The sequence below is a fragment of the Muscardinus avellanarius genome (assembly GCF_963383645.1).
Source record: "Muscardinus avellanarius genome assembly, chromosome: 19".
Taxonomy (NCBI): domain Eukaryota; kingdom Metazoa; phylum Chordata; class Mammalia; order Rodentia; family Gliridae; genus Muscardinus; species Muscardinus avellanarius.
In genome coordinates this window covers 18,777,120-18,793,573 of record NC_137805.1, presented here as the reverse complement: position 1 = coordinate 18,793,573, position 16,454 = coordinate 18,777,120, and the positions used below count along the sequence as shown (strand labels likewise).

At 56.9% G+C, this 16,454-nt stretch overlaps 1 protein-coding gene across 1 annotated transcript; it reads right to left on the bottom strand.

Annotated features, from left to right (window-relative positions):
• Nucleotides 1-395: 395 nt before the first annotated feature.
• On the bottom strand, nt 396-9,723 carry PAX1 (paired box 1; the record flags this gene model as incomplete). Its single annotated transcript, XM_080716446.1, has 4 exons — nt 396-487; nt 5,726-5,948; nt 6,686-6,828; nt 8,682-9,723. 4 exons carry the CDS (start codon nt 9,721-9,723, stop codon nt 396-398), a joined length of 1,500 nt encoding a protein of 499 aa, XP_080572572.1.
• Between the last annotated feature and the right edge of the window lie 6,731 nt (nt 9,724-16,454).

The following is a 16,454-nucleotide window of genomic DNA, read 5'->3' as shown; positions in this document are numbered from 1 at the left end:
GTTGCAGTGTAGGCCAAGAAGCCCCAAGTGGAGGTGGAGACAGAGGGGAGGGAGGGAGGAAAGGAAGGAGAGAGAGAGAGAGAGAGAGAGAGAGAGAGAGAAAGAAAGAAAGAAGAGAAGAGAAAAAATAGGAAGAGGGATGGAGAGGAGGAAGAGAAGGGGGGAGCAGCAAAGGAGACAGATAAAGGAGGGCGGAGGAGACCTTTGAGGCTGGCAACGGTTAGTGGAAGGGTCCCCGGGAGGAGGCTGCGGGGACAGAAGGCCACCAGGGGCGGCGGGGTGGCGGGGCGGCGGGCAGAGGTGGAGATGAGCCGGGTAGGCCGCCACTGCGGGGCTGGGGCCGGCGGGTCCCCCAGGTCCGTGGTCCCCTGGGGCGGGGGCGGGAAGTGCTGCCCCTAGGAGGTCGAGGCCGGGATGGGCAGTCCGTGCAAGCTGCTGAGGGCATCCGTGGCCTTGCCGCCAGGGCTGGGTGGCTTCCTGTCGGTCCCTGTGGGAGGAAGCGCCGGGCGTCGGTCACCACTCAGGGCGTCGGGCACCGCTGGGCAAGAGCCTGGACCCTCCCCACACCTTGGAGCAAGGACCCGGGCGCCCTGGCGCCCTCCCCTCTCCCCTTAACACACCGCCCCTCCATCCTATAGAGAACTGAAAACTTGGTGCTACGTGGCTTAAGGGAGCCACGCTTGCAGGTGATTTCCTAGCAAAGCCAACTCACCCACCATGAACTCCTCAGAGTGAAGACCCGGTACAGTCAGCCCCTTTACCCCTCCACCCGGTCCAGACCCGCTACTACAGGAGGTAAATTGTACAGGTGGCTACAGAGGTGACACTGGCAGCACCCTCAGGACTCCCACTCCCACACCTAACCCAGACCTCAGCCAGCCCCTCTGCTCACAGGTCCCCTAACACTCCCGCCCACTGCCCACACATCCCGGATCCCTCCCGGGTAGGAGGTCGCCCTTTACGTGGAGTTCAGACCGCTCTGCAGCCCGGAGGCTGGGTTTCCAGACGCGCTCACCACTGCAGGCAGGGGGCTCCAGGTTAAGTGACCGTGGGCTTAGAGGACCAGGCAGGAGTCTGAGCTTCGCTCTGCTATTTGGGGTCGGGGGAAAGGGCCCCAAGCTTGCTACTCAAAGTGTCGCCATGATCGTACAATTCTGTTTTTCCCTTCTGAGCTGGGCCACTCAGCTGTTTTTACCTATGGGAGCCTGTTTTCAATTTTCTGGTCCCCCCCCAATATGTTCACCTTTAAAGGGAGAGCACAGCACCCCTAATTTGAGGTGACAGAGAACTCTGGGTTATTTTTCTCTCGCAGCTTAGATGCCCTTGCGGTGGAAGGACACAGGGACAGCACACTGAGTTCTGGAGAGTTCTGAAGACCCTTCCAGGGCAGAGCGACCTTGGCCCGTCCCCACCTCCCAGCTCTTCCTAAACACGGTCCTGTCTGTCCAGGGATGCAGTGTGCAGCCCTGTTCTATCCACCCTGTCCACATTTCAAAGGGAGGACCTGTTTATAAGACGGCTGAGAAGGGAGAGGGCGTCTCAGCCCGTAAGACAAGTGAGCAAAGAAACTCCTGGAAACTAAGTGGCCAGCAGATACAGAGGACTCGACCCACCCTGCGGTCCTGCTACATTTCTAGACCCTTCTGCAGCAATCCCTCCAGCCAGGACCCCGAAAAATACAGAAGCTAGGGTAGGTGCTCAGTAAGCTCGGGGAGCAGGAAGGGCAACGGGCGTTTTAAGACACTGGAATTGGGTGCTGCGTGCCTGCAAGCCTCTACCGACTTGAACTCCATTACGATGTACGACTACAATGCACCAATAAAAATTTAAAAATAAAACATCGGGACTGTGATTGAGGACGCACTGGGGACGTGGATCCGAGAAGGATCAGAGAAGACTGTGGCGCAGTCTCCCCCAGAGGACCGGCAAAGGAGCCTGCACTGACAGCAGAGGACCAAGGCTCAGGAAGGACAGCACCCTGCCTGGAAAAATTTGTTTTTCTAGAACCTTCCAATAACTAATCCTGGAGAAAAAAAAACTGGGAGTGGAGTGGGGCTGCAAGTTACAGGTTACCTTTAACAAATATACGTTTTCTTTGTGTGGATTCTTACAGAGTTGTTTCCTAACCTTTAGTACTTCTAGGTCCTGCTAGGAGGGTTTTACAACTTTGATGGCCTGGCGGTTTCAGTAAACTCATTGCAAATTGCAGCTCTCGCGAGGAACCTCTGCTGGGCTGGGGGCCTCTGTCGCTCTGGGGAGGAGTCGTCTCTGCTTATGAAAACCCACTTGGACAGGTGTCTGTCCAGAGTTCCGAAGCGGAGCTTCTCTTTCTCTCAATTCCCAAGAATGAGTTTTGAATCGGAAATGGGAAATATAGACCACCCTTTTGCCACATAATGGGGAGCCCAGACTCACTACCGTCTCCTAGGTAAAACTGGTAGAGCGTGAGGCTGACCTGGCTTTGGAGGGGCTTTCCTTAGTGTAACCGTGGAGATGTCCGTTTGCACCCGATGGATCTGGAGGATGTGCCAGTGCAGAGAGAGTGCGTTGTGTTCTGTGACTGCAGTAGATATTCAAAACCCTCTCTCTCTCTCTCTCTCTCTCTCTCTCTCTCTCTCTCTCTCTCTCTCTCTCTCTTTATTACTGAGTATTTATGATATTAAATTGCTTTCAGTAAAGAACTTTTTCTATTGAAAAGAAATTTAGTAAGTGCTATTCCCATTATGAACTGGACAAATTATGAACGCAAATTATCTGATAAGGTAGGTTTCTTTGAAGAGATTAATTTCTTAATAAATTATTAGAAAATAAGCAGTAGGTATTTTTTTTAATTTTGTCTTTTCAAAGACGAGTTTGGGGAGAAGGAATCTTTGAAGTCAGTTTTTCTGCCTATGAGGAGAGTAAAAATTTATAACCCAGAGCCAGGCATGATGGCAAACACCTATAACCCCAGTACTTGGGAGGCTGACAGGAGGATTTCAGGTTTGAGGCCAGACTCCAGCAAATAGTGAGACTCTCATCAACCTAGCAAGACCCTGTTTCAAAATAAAATAAAATCGGGCTGGGGGTGTAGCTCAGAGGTAGAATGCTGATGGTTTCAATTCCAGTACAAAAAAAAAAAACCATAACCCAGGTTTATATGTAACTCTCATGATGTATGTAGAAATAGGTATAGGTATGCAAGCAACAAACAACTCTCTTTATGTGTCTCAGACACAAACACTTTGCCTGCCAGCTTGGTAAGTGATTTTTTATTCTATTTATCTTTCGTGGTGCTGGTAAATGAACCCAGAGGCATTGTACCTCTGAATTACATCCCCCAGCCCTACTGCATTTTTTATTTATTTTATTTTATTATTTTTTGGTCCTGTAGATCGAACCCAGCTACATCCCAACCCGATTTTATTTCTTACTTGGAAACAGAGTCTCATTAGGTTGCTGAGAGCCTTGCTAAGTTGCCGAGGCTGGCTTTGACCCTTTGAGTCTCCTGTCTCAGCCTCCCAAGTACTGGGACTACCAGCGTGTGTTGCTACCACCGACCGCCGACCACCCAAAGCCTTTATTTTGAAGCCTTTATATATTTTGAAAGGTCTCCCTAGGTTCCCGAGAGTCTCAGGACTTGCTGAGGCTGTCCCTGAACTGAAATTCTCCTGACTCGGGGATATTAGGCATGTGCCACCATGCCAATTTTGCTCAATCATTTTTATGATGAACCTGAATCACTTCATGATCTTTCTACCTGACCCTGCAAGAAATATGAGAATCGGGACATTACAGTATTCACTTAAGGCAGCCTCTGGGACAAAGTGGCTGTACTGGAAACGACTGTCCCCGTGAAGCCAGCGGGTCTTTTTCCAAGATTTCCTCTTCTTGGAATCAGCCCAGGAAGAAATCCCTTAAATTTGTGGCCAAAACCTGCTCCCTTACGTGTTTTGAGCTGTGAGGCAAATTTCATTTTTGTTTCGATTTCGACAGACAAGCTTTGGTGTCAGTGAACAGACACACGAAACGTTCTCCCTTCAAAAACTTCCTCATCCTGGAATTTCCTCTAAATGAACGAATGGTGTTACATTGTCACTTAAATTTTAAAGACCTCGAATTAGTCTCGATTTTTGTAAATTCCCCTTCTTTTAAGGAAAAATGTGTAATTAGGCCAATTAGGCAGTAATTTGGCAAATGTGTCTGTAATTACACAGATGAGCATTATTCTCAAATCCCAGAACGTTCCCTGCCGGGGCCTTGCATGCTTACACACACAAAGATAGTGCCCAGCACTGCATCAGGGGAACCCTCCTGCCCTCGCTGCCCCGCAGTGCCCCCACCTCAGCAGGTGCGAGGCAGAGCCCTGGCAGAAGGCCTCTTTGCGGTTGGACACCCTTGGCCCTGGCCCCTTCCCCTCTCTGCAGATCTCTTGGTTGGTTTATTAGGAGATAATTTTCTATGGGTTTATAAAGAGGAAGCGGAGACAGAACTGGCTGCCAGTTGCCCTCAGAGGGACGGTCCCCAAAGCACAGAGTTCAAGAGTCTGGACTTAAGGGCCCAGGGTTAAATGTCTTCCTCTTTCCCCTTGAGATTTAGGAAAAGTGACCTCAAGGAGCCGCAGTCCTGGAGTCCTAGGACTGGGCTGAGGAGAAGCGCAGTTTGAAGCCTCTGGAGCTTAACTAGGCTCTCCATGACTTAGTAAGATCCTGTTTCAAAAAAAAAAAAATAAGCAAGGTATAGGGGCCGGTAATCCCAGTACTTGAGAGGCTGAGACAGGAGGATCACGGGTTCAAAGCCAATCTCAGCACTTTAGGGAGGCCCTCAGCTACCCAGTGAGACTCTATTTCAATACTAAAAATGAAGTCGGTCTAGGGGTGTAGCTAGGAGGTAGAATGTCCCTGGGTCCTACCCTGTATCTCCAATATCAACAACAAATAAATAAAAATGTTTAAAAAGCTGGGGAGGTAGCTCAGTGATAGTGTCCCTGGATTCAATCCCCAATACCACCACAACAATAAAAAAAAAAAAATCTAAGGAAGACCAGGTTTAAAAGGAAAAATTATTTAACTGGGTCTGGTGGCACACGCTTGTAACCACAGCATTGGGGGGCTGAGAAAGGAGGATCCAGGCTCGAAGACAGCCTCAGCTACTTAGTGAGGCACTTTGCAACTCAGTGAGACCCTGTTTCCAAATAAAGAATGAAAAATAGACCTGGGGGTACAGCTCAGAAGCAGAATGCCCCTGGGTTCCATCCCCAGTACTACAAAAAAACAAAACAAAACTATTTAATGGGATTTGGAAGGCATGGAGGTGGATATCACACGCAAGACCAGCCACACCTGCAGGGTCAAAGCCAGAACCTGTCCACCATGGAAGCCAAGCTTTTCAGGCCACGAAATGCGGGACTGCCCGCTGCTTTCTGCTCTTCCCCTAATGGATAAACTGAGGCCCAGAGACGGGGGAGAACTGGCTAAGGATGGGATAAGCAGACCCAGCCCCAGGAGTTCCCCAGTCTCCCGTTACACACTGGGGCCAGCCCTGGGGCCCCTTCTCAACCTCCGGTGTCCTTAGGGACACATGCTTGGAACGAATCTGCCCGAGAAGTTATAGGTTTAACATTAAACTCAAAAGCTGATTTACACCTAGGCCCTCCTCCTCCTCCTCCTGGTCTCCCACCCCTCCTTTTCTTGGCCCAGCACCATTTCTGACCTCTCCAGCCCCCATTGGAGCCAGAGCCCCTCACCTTCTCGGCTAGGATGCTTGAAGGTCATCGAGGCTCCGAGTTCCCCGCCGTGCACCGAGACGCTAGTCCCGGGGGGCGCCAGCGGGGGTCCCTGTGCTGGTGGCCAGGGTGGGCCTGGGGCCAGGTAGCCGCCACCTGCCGCGCTGTACACGCCGTGCTGGCTGGAGGCCGGGTAGGCACAGGCAGGGAGGAAGCCGCTCACAGCGGAGAGGCCAGAGGCCGCCTAAGGGGGACAAGGAAGGGGGGCAGAGAGCAGATGACCTGGCCGCACACGTGGCTGGGAATTGGGGGGGGGGTCTGCGCCTCTACTGCTGCAGGGCTAATTCTCCCTCCCCAAAGCCTGGCCTCCGTTTTCTAGTAAGAACTCTTGGGCAAAGTGATTTCTTTTTGTTTTCTTCCTCCTCCTCCTCTTCTTCTTTGTCTTACTCTTCTTTTTCTTCTTCTTTTTTAAGGAGGGAGTGGTACTGGAGATTGAACTCCGGGATTCTACAGAGCTTTTCTACCTTTTGTCTCCTAACAGGGTCTCTCTGGGTTGCGGAGTCTTGCTAAGTGTGCTAAGCTGTCCTAGGACTTGACCCTCCAGTCTCAGCACTGGGGTTGTGCTCGCCCGAGGCTGGGCAAAGTGGTTTCTAAAAATTCACTCCGATGTTGTGAATGATAATAAGAGTCGAGGGCATCCTGCTGTGCCCAGTCGGAGTCCAGAGGAAGGGGGCTGACCATCTGGGTGGTCCAGGCTTCCAGCCCTGTGAGCACAGGTACCTTGGCCTGAGTTAAAGCAATCCCCTCAGAAGCCAGCCTTCTCCAAACTAGTGTGCTTGAGAAAAAGACGGAAATGGGCGCCCCAAAGATGCTCACTGGCCAGACCGCCAGGCACAGGAATCCGCCTACCCGAGAGCTTCCCGAGAGGGATTCTTTCCACCCCAACCTTTCCGCCCGCCTCCCCGGCCTCCTGCGGGTTACCTGGGTGTATTTAATGTCCGCCTCCAGGGCAGGCTTCTCAAGCCCGTTCACTGCTGAGGCGGCGGGGAAGGCTGTGCGGTTTACACTGGCCCAGTCTTCCATTTTGGGGGAATAAGCTGTGCCTTCGCTCCCGGCCAGGGCCCCTGCGGGATACAGACGGATTAGAAAGAAGGCTGAGACAGGAGGATCTGGTTCCCGCCAGCCTCAGCTACTTAGTGAGGCCCTCTGCAACTCAGGGAGACCCTGGTTCAAAATAAAGAAGAAAAAATAGGGCTGGGGGTGTAGCTCGGAGGTAGAATGCCCCTGGGTTCCAGCCCCAGTACTGCAAAAATACATACATACATACATACATACATAGATACATACATACAATACTGGACAGCCAAACCTCGGCACTTGTGGGAGCTCTCGCCCCAAGTCAACAGAGTCAACATGCGTGCCCACAGCTCCCCAGCTGGCACCTGAGGGCGCGGCTCGCGTTCCCTCCGACACCGACACCGAGAGGTGGTCAAATGCTCCAGAGCGCTCGCTCAGATGGAGTGGAGAGGAGTTTCGCTTTCACTCCTAGCTTGGCGGAGAAAGGAGAAGCCCAGGGGCCTGCTCTTCCCTCCTACCCCCAGCCCTCCACCCGCTTCCCGCGAAAAGCGGCAGCAACAGCGGCGGCGGCAGCGAGGGGCCCTGGGCTGAGGCAGCCACCCCAGCGCCTGCAGAAAGATCCCGTTCAGCCGGGCACGGTGGCTCACGCTTGTAATCTCAGTACTTGGGAGGCTGAGACAGGAGGATCACAGGTTTGTGGCCGCCTCAGCTACTTAGTGAGGCCTTCCGCAACTGTTTCACAATAAAGAATAAAAAAATAGGGCTGAGGGTGTAGCTCAGAGGTAGAACTCCTCTGGGTTCAATCCCCAGTCCTGCAAAAAAAGAGAAAAGTCCAAGTTCAAATACACAGAGCCTTGTGGAAACTGTGTTGATTTCTTACCATCTCAATAACCACTAAGGGTTGTTGAGATAGGTAGAAGACAATTCTACCCTGCACTGCCTCCAGGAACATCCCTGGTCTTCCAAAAGAGGCATCAGCCCTCTGCCCGCCGGCCCCTGCCACACAGCTGCTGCTTGTCCAGCGGATCTGAGCAGGAGTGTGGCGCTCACTTCCCAGCCGCCTCTGCAGCGCTCTAGGGAAAGCTTTGGTCCCCGGAGTCGGCCCAGATTGGGTTAGGAGCCCCCGGGAGAAACCCCGGGCCCGCGGAGGGTAAAAGCATTCCATCTCTTTCTCTAGGGCCAACCAAGGATTCGGCTTCCTACCCTGCAGCGGTGTCTCTTAGCATAGGAGTACGCCCACCTCTCCCTCCTGTCTGAAGTTACTGGAGGCTGAGGCCGCGGAGCAGGGACCGGTTTGGGCCCTGGTACATCCCTTTCCAGCCAGGCACCGTGGCTGCCCCAGCCTCCCGCTTTCGCCCTGCCAGAGGTGTCTAACAGCTGACTGTGTTTTTATCCCAAGCAAAGGAGTCTCAGTCACCTGCCGACCTAACTGCAGACCCTCGGATCTGCCGGAAGGAGATCTAGGCCACCCCACGAGACCCGGGGCCTCTTTCCCTTTTACTCCAGAGAGCCCCTGGGCCTGGGAGGGTCGGCGGAGCCCCGGGGAACGGAGGGATCCGGGAAGCTAAGGGTCTCCTACCACCGGCGGTTTATCTGGCGTAGATCTGGCGATAGGGGTTGGCATTCTTTTTGCAAGAAATGAAAAGGTGAGATTTCAGGCCTCCGCGCCTGTGGCCGACGCCCGCTCCTCCACTTGGGAAATACTTTCCATATTTGTCATAAAATGTTCAATATGTCCGAGGACTCCACAGGAGGCCCTGGACCTCCAGCTTCCCTGACAGCCCCGAGCTCTCTCCCAGAACCAGTTGGAGGAGAAAGGCGGCTCCGGGGACCCCTCGCCCGCCTGCCCGCCCGCCCGTCCCGCCCCGCGCCAGGGGGCGGCGGAGGGCGCCTCACTGACCTGTTTGCTCCATAAACGTCCGGATGCCCAGGATGTTGCTGACCGAATGCGCCGAGGGCCAGGCCCGCGGGATGCTGACGTGGCCCGCGGGGCCCGGCACCCCGGGGTGGCTGCCCATCTTGGCGCCGGCGGGCGACGCCGGGCTGGGGTAGGGGTACTGGTAGATGTGGTTGTAGGGCAGCGCCGGCGGCGGCGGCGGCTGCTTGCTGGCCTCGTAGGGCCCGGGCTGCGCCAGGCTGCCCAGCTTGTTCCGCAGGATGCGGCTGATGGAGCTCACCGAGGGCACGTTGTACTTGTCGCAGACGCCGTCGGCCAGCAGCCGGTCGCGGATCTCCCAGGCGAAGATGCCGGGGTCGCCCTGCTTGTAGTCCCGAATGTGCTTCACCACGTTGGGCGTGGTGACGCGGGGCTTGCTGCCCCCGATGGCCCCGGGCAGGATGGAGCCCGTCTCGTTGTAGCGCGCCAGGATCTTACTCACGCAGCCGTGGGACACGCGCAGCTGCCGGCTGATGTCGCAGGGCCGGATGCCCAGCTGGGCCAGCTCCACGATGCGCAGGCGGATGGCGTTGGGCAGGGGGCGGCCATTGACGAACACGCCGCCCAGCTGGTTGACCTCGCCGTAGGTCTGCTCTGCGGACGCGCGGGGCCGGGAGGGGGAGAACGCCGGCGGGTGAGCGGGGGGCGGCCGCCCGGGCCCCCCCAGGCAGCGCGGGGTCCTCTGCGGCCGCTCCGCCCGCGCTCGCCCCCCGCGCCCCGGGGACCCCTCCCCGACCTGGGGAGCGCCCGCGGGACCCGGGGCCGAGGCGGCAGCGCTCGCCCGCGCCCCCCGCGCGCCCCTTACCCATGGCGCGGGCCGGGGGAGCTCGGGCGCCGCCGCCGCGCAGGCATAGAGGGGGCCCCGCGCAGGGCCGTGCGCCCCCCGGCCCGCCGCCGCCGCCGCCGCGCTCGCTCTCCACGCCCGCGCCCCCGGCCCCGGCCTGAACTTCATCCGATTGGGAGAAATTCGTCTGACCGGGAGGCCGCCCGGCGTGCGGGAACCCATTTGACGTGTCCTCCACGTCAATCTCCGCGGTCACGCCGCAGACGCGCGAGTGGGCCGCTCATTGGCTCCCGCCGCCGCGCCCCGGCGCCCCCTCCCCGCCCCCAGCTCGGCCTCCGCGTCCTCCCCCGGCCCCCGCCGCCTGCGCAGCCCACCCCCGCGCGCGTGCACGCACACGCGCGCACACACGTGCGCACACACGCGCGCACACACACGGGGTGCCGGCCAGCACCAGGTGGGACGCGGGAGGGGAGCCTGGGGGTCCTGCTGGTGCCTCCGCGGCGGCGCTGACAGCTGGGGAGCCCCATTCCTGGCCCACTCCCCAGACCTGCCCCTCCCCAGGCAACCTTTACGAAATGTCTGACCCCAGCCCTTCCTCGGCGCAGAGGGGCGACTGGATGGCCGAGAGGGGGCCGAGAGGGGGCCAGGCCCTCCAGCAGCACGCGCCCCCCCCCCGGCGCTGCGGGAGGCGGATCCCACCTGCTGCGGGGCAGGTCCAGCGGGCTGGGGCTGCAGACCCCGGGCAGCCCCTCTCCCCGGCCCGCCCGGCAGCCCCCCGCGCTGACCGCTAAGGCCCGGCTGCCCTCGCTCCTCCCTTAAGCGCGGCCGGCGCGGTTCTGGACGGTTTGGTCCCGGTGTAGACGCCCGCTCTTTTGATCCCGGTGTAGACGCCCGCTCTCCCTCCCCCGCCAGCAAAGCGCACGCGGACCTCTTGGCCTGCGTGGCTCACCGCAGCAGCCCCGGCCTCGCCGAGCGGCGGGGGGCGCGGGCACGGGGAGGGGGCCTGCCGCGCCGCACCTGAACTGGCCCCAGGAGCAGTAAGGGGTCTGAACGCAGAGTGAGCAGGCCCCACGAGGGACACCGGGAACCGTCATGGCTCCCAGTTCTCCCAAGTGCTCACAAGACTCCCCAGAAAGCAGGAAAAGGCTTCTTCCCCAAACACACGCGCCCCCCTAGGGTCAGGGACCCCGGCGGCTCACCAGCGCCTGCGCAGTGATGCTGTGCGGGGCAGATGGACGCCAGGCGCGCGGCGCAGCCTCGCCTTTCAGAAGGGGGCCCTCACTGCTCTTCCCCCTGCTGCGGGGCCAGAGGGCACGCTGGCTCCCACCCACCCGACCCCGCTTCTCAGGGGGGCCTGGCCCTTCATCCTGCGCCCTAGGGGGGTGCGCAAGGCCCGGGGTGCTGGGGCCGGAGCCTTGGGCAAGAATTATTTACGGGAAAAGAAAACCCGGCTTCAGACTATCTGACCCTTACCCGTTAGCAGAGCTGTGCAGCCTCAGGGAGGCCACCGGCGGGGAGGACTTGGGGGCCAGTGCGCTGGCCAGAGGGTACAGGACGGGAGCGGGTACCCCCACGTGGGAGAGCAGCCTGGGGCGAGGGCCGGGAATGGCTTGGACTAAGGTGGGCGAGTCGATGGAGGGGTTTTAGGAAGCCATCAGCTGAGGACAGGGCCCAGGGGTCTGGGGTGCCCCCAACACACACCCGCAGCTCTCTCTGGGATCTTGGGCCCTGTTCTAGGGGTTCCTGCTCGGATTGAAGGCAGGCAAGGGATACCAAGAAGGGGGCAGGCGGTAGAAGGTCAGCACCCACCCCCCAGAGCGCCCCATGATTCCACAGAGCAGCTAAGGCTTTCCTTCCTCCGTGGCCGAGGAGCAGAGGTGCAGCCCGGAGGCCGGTTCGCCCCAAGTCCCCTTTCGGGGAGCCGTCCAGCCCACTTCTGCCTGCAGAGCGCGGGGTGCTGCAGCAAGGTAGAGGCCCTAAGACGACCCTCTCTCCGGGGAGGGCTGCCCCTGGCTGGGGCAGAGGGCTGTGGGAATAATGGGGGTGCGCCTGGGAGACAGCGGAAGCCGCGGGGCCTCCCCTCACCCCCGTCCCCCTCTCCGGCCCAAAGGCGAGCCGGCTGGGCGCCCCGGGCTCCGCCGGGCCTCCAGGAAAACCCTGCAGTTTGTCGCCCCCTGTCGGCCCCGCGCGCAGCTGGCCGGCTCGGGGAGACCCCCAAGGTGGGGTTGCGCCGGGAGAAGGAAGGTCCCTTCCACTGCTCGGGACGCGGCCGTCCCTCTCCCCGGCCGGCTGCGCGGAGGGCCGAGAGGTAAAGGGCTCGCGGGGTGGGCGTCGGGCTTGGCTAGGGTTTGGCTCCGGGAGCTTTGCGCGCCCGGGCGCGGCTGGCACAAAGCGAAGAGGGCGTCCAGCGGCTGCAGCCCGCGCCGGGGACTGGCTCGCGCAGCCCGGCTGCAGCCCGGCGAGGGCCGCGGGGAGCGCCCCGAGCCGTCTCCGGCCCCGGCCCAGGCGCCCCAGGCAGAGAAAGGAGAGGCGAGCGGCGCGCCCCAGGCCTCCGTCCCGGGATGGCGGCCTCCAGGGGCCGAGGCTGGCCGCGGACAGGGTCGCGGAGGACTCGCGGGCGCTTCGCCACCGAGCCAGGCTGCGAGGCTGGGGCCAGGGCCGCGGAGCCCGGCCAGCCCGGGAGCGGCGGCCGCCCATCCTGCACCCTCCCGGCGTCGCTTTGACTCTTGGCGGGACCGTTTCTGGGAGCTCTTTGGGTGTAAACGAAATGTGCCAAGGGCCGGGATGTTCGCGGACCCGCGGGTTTCAAGGTCTCCTGGAGAAAACTCAAGCAACCGAAGGTCCGATGGGGTCCCGCAGGTGCGCGGTTCGGCGCGCCGGGAAGGCTTGAAACCCGAGGCGGCGCTGCCGGGAAGGAGCCGAGCCCGGGCCTATTGCGCACCGGGGACGCCAGCCCGCAGGCTGGGCGAGCATCCTGGGTCAGCCGTCCCGAGACCGCTGCCGAGCCTTCTGCTCCGCGCGTCCTGGCCCTGAGCAGTCCCCACGCCTGTGCGGTTTGTAAGAGCACTGGGCCATGAGTCCTGTACTTGGAAATCAAAGACAAACAGACCGAGCCTTAGTTTTCTTTTTAAATTTACCTTCTAAAAAAGCAGCGCAGGGGCCTGGCTTGGTAGTGCATGCTTGTAACTCCAGTACTTGGGAGGCTGAACCGAGATCGAGGTTCGAGGACAGCAAATTGGGGGACTCATCAGCCTAGTGAGTCCCTCTGTCCAAGTGAAAATAAAGTAGGGCTGGGGGCATAGCTCAGAGGTAGAATGGCCCTGGGTTCAGTCTCCAGTGCCCCCCCACAACACACACACACACACACACACACACACACACACACACACACACGGGCTGTATTGTGGGGCCACAGTGACACCCCACAGACACCCTATTATGCAAAGGAGCCGCCACCATACCACGTATTAAAATCATTTAAAAATGGTAAAAAGAGAACAGAGAAGTAGTTGGCCATGGGGAAACATCTGGGAACAGGAAAACTGGTTAACAAAAAAGGGAAAACTGAGCCCTGGCTGGCTGGGAACAGGAGCCGGGCCAGGGGAGGGAAATGCAGGCCGGGAGGGAGTGCACAAACCGTGGGAGGGCCAGAGCCAGAGCTGACCCCTGGGGACTGACCCCAGCGTCTAGGGAAGAGTGTCTAGGGAGAAGGACCCTCCTGGAGACGGCCCTGTGAGCCCTGCCACCCAGGGCGGGACTGTCTGGGGGGATGCAAGGAACACCTGCTCTCAGGCTCCCAAGCCCGAGGGAAGGTGTTCAAGACAATCAGTATTAAAGAAACCCGTAGGCTCTGGCGCTGCGGCGTGGGCCTGCGTTCCCCTGGTTCGCTGTGAGCGTGGGGTTGAAGTCTGCCCCTCGCCTAGGTTTCCACCGCTTTCAGCCTGGGGATGTCCACTATTAAAAGCGGGTCGGGCCTCAGCGGTGAGAAGCAGCTCCCTTCGCCCCACCCGCTTGGAGATGCAGGGGAGAAGCAAAGCAAAAAATGTTTTTTTCATTTTTCTCAAATAAAATGAATAAATAAGGATAGATGGATGTTTTCTCGCGTGGCAAAATGCTGGTAGCCAGAACCCCTTGATTCCATTCAGAAGCAAAAGGGGGAAATAAAAATCAGAAGAGATATTTGAAGCGAAACTCCCAGGAGAAATAAACCAGGAGAAATTGGGCGTTGCGAAGGAAGGTCTAACACACTTTCTACACTGAGATGCAGGATCCTGACTGCTGCAATTATGGCATAATGTTGTTTTTAGGCTAAAAACATTTTAAATGTTGCCTTTGGGTGATAAAATAAACTACAGGCAGGTTCCAAAGGCAGCCTCAGCAACTTCTCAAGACCCCTTTTCAAAATAAAAATAAAAAGGGCTGGGGGGTGTAGCTCTGAGGCAGACCCTCCCTGGGTTCAGTCCCCAGTATGAAATAAATAAATACACAGACTACGGAAGCCGGTGCCTTTTATAGGAAGAAGTGGTTTCTCTGGGCCTTTGGGGATCTCATCATTCCGGTGTGCACATCCTCACCTGAGCCCAGTCCAGAGTTCCCTTGGCCCTGTGTCTTCCTACTTTCTCCCCCAGCGAACAAGTCGCATAAACCTCCATTTTCTCTTGTCCCTGCTGTACAATCCGATCTGTTTAATTTCATCCCACCGACTTAAAAACAGGCAGGAGACTCCAGACACTGGTCAGAAATTTCACCTTTGCAGTGAGCTCTCAAAAATTGTTTATGCAACAGTGCTAAGCGTCTGAATGGCGATGTTAAAATAGAAGTGTTTGGGAAAGTTCAATGTCCGTGGGGCATATCTCCTGCGTGCTTGCAAAAGGGATACCTGAGAGTACTCACCGCGGGTTACCAAACAAGGAAGAGACAAGGAAGAGGGAACACTCACGCGGAGAGGGTGCAACTGGCAGACGCAGGAGTGCTGGCCAGGGTTTCCTAAAGACGCGCCTGCTGATCAGCCCTGATCGGCTGCAGATATTGGCACGAATGCATGCGATATCCACACCAGCCCGGTCTAATTGGAACCAGCTTGAGCACACCGCCCTTGGACGCACGGGGACGCTTTAAACAGTTCTGCTCCTACATTGGACACAGAACTTGGAGACTGGGCTAGTTAGAAGCCAACAGGAACGTTTGGAGCCCTTTGTCTTGATTAAAGACAACGTCCGACCAGTTCTTGTGTGCTTGGGCTTGCCTGATGTTCTATTAAAGATGGGCCTTCTCCAATCTTCAGCACAAGGAGCACAATTTAAGCCTGGGAATCGGGGTGGTTAGAGTTGTGGAATGGTTGGTATGTTAGATCTGCCACCGAAAACTAAAGGCTGCGGGTGGACCAGTGCCCAGCTGCCCTCTTGCAAAGCCGCAGTGACATAGAGGTACGGCCCCCGTTCGGGGTTACCATTTCTTCCATGATTAAAATTAGGATTCATAATTAGATGTTAACAATTTTATTTTTCGCAGACAGCATATTATTCCGCAGCACTGCCGTTTGGGACGAAAGGCTCCCTTCCTAGGTGCAGGTCAGTTCGTTTTACGTAAACTCAGAAGTCCTAAACGACTCTGGAATGCATATTCTTATCCGAGCAGGCACTCCCTCCTGATATTTAATTTTTCATATACGATCTCTGTTATTTCTCCCCACAACGGCACTTGCATCGTTTTTATTGTTCAGAAATTGTTTCTTTAAGACACAGATGGGATTTTCACTTGTGACTTTTTATTGCCTGCCTACCCCATCACTTTTAACTAATTATTCTTGGGTATTCTTTTCTCTTAAATTGCAGCAACATCTCAGTCACACACACACACACACACACACGCACACACATACACATGTATACATCTATATAATATATCCACAGTTCAGTGATGGTTTTAATTTTCTTTTCCCTCCCCCTAGTGTATGGGCTATGGCGTTTTATTGAAGACCCGTAAAGCCTCCGGTTTTGATTTAGTGTTTTGGAGTTTGTGATCTCATTGCCTGGTATGGAAAATATTAGACAGGGTCTGCAGATTGCAAGCAGGAAAAGACCCGCATCACCAGCGTAGGGGTGAGTGCTCTTCCTCCCTGCAACAGGCAGCTACAGAGACATCTAGAGTCAACATGTAGGTCTTACATTATCAATAGAGACCATTTGAGCCTGTCCTATTTTGCAGAGTTCTTTTAAAATTTCTCCCCGATGGGCGAAGGAGCCTCAGAAGATCTTGATCCTGGGACCCAGCCCCAGAGGTTGTAGCTAAACCTTGTCTGGGCTGCAGCCTGACCTTGGGATTTTTAAGAACTGTCTAGGGGATTCTAGTGTGCATTAAAGTTTGAGAATCTCTGTTTTAAGGGAAACTCAGAAGGGAAGAGATGACACTTCTTCCCTGAAACGGTTTTCCAGGCAGAGAGAGGAAAAGCTGGCGGAGCCTCACCTCTGTGGACCCCCACCATAACCAGGGAAACCTGTTTCAGTCCCAGTCTTTGAAGCTGCCTGAGCGTTTTGGGGCCCTCTTGGAGACCCTGAGGAAGGAGCACACTGCCTGAGGTTTGGAGTCTGTAAAGACCCCTCTGTCTTCCCGACCTTGCACCGGGGATGAAGGTCGCAGCCTCAGATTACCTGCTGCCATTTGCCCAGTTAGCTAGGGCCAGCGTGGGGCCAGAGACTGACTTAGTTCCCTGCACATGCAGGGACAAAGATGGCCAAAGATGGAGTTCAGGACTTGAGAGGCGCAGGGACCTACACCCAGAGGCGGGAGGGAGTCAGCAGAATCACGTGACCCAAGGGCAGGCCAGTTGAACTTGACTTTAACAATGTTAAATAACTCAGGTCTCAAGACGGCAGAGCCAGTAAAATCCTCACATTCCCGAGGGCTTGAGAAAGACGTGGGCACTGGAGGGCTCGCTGTGGTTTAGCGATTGA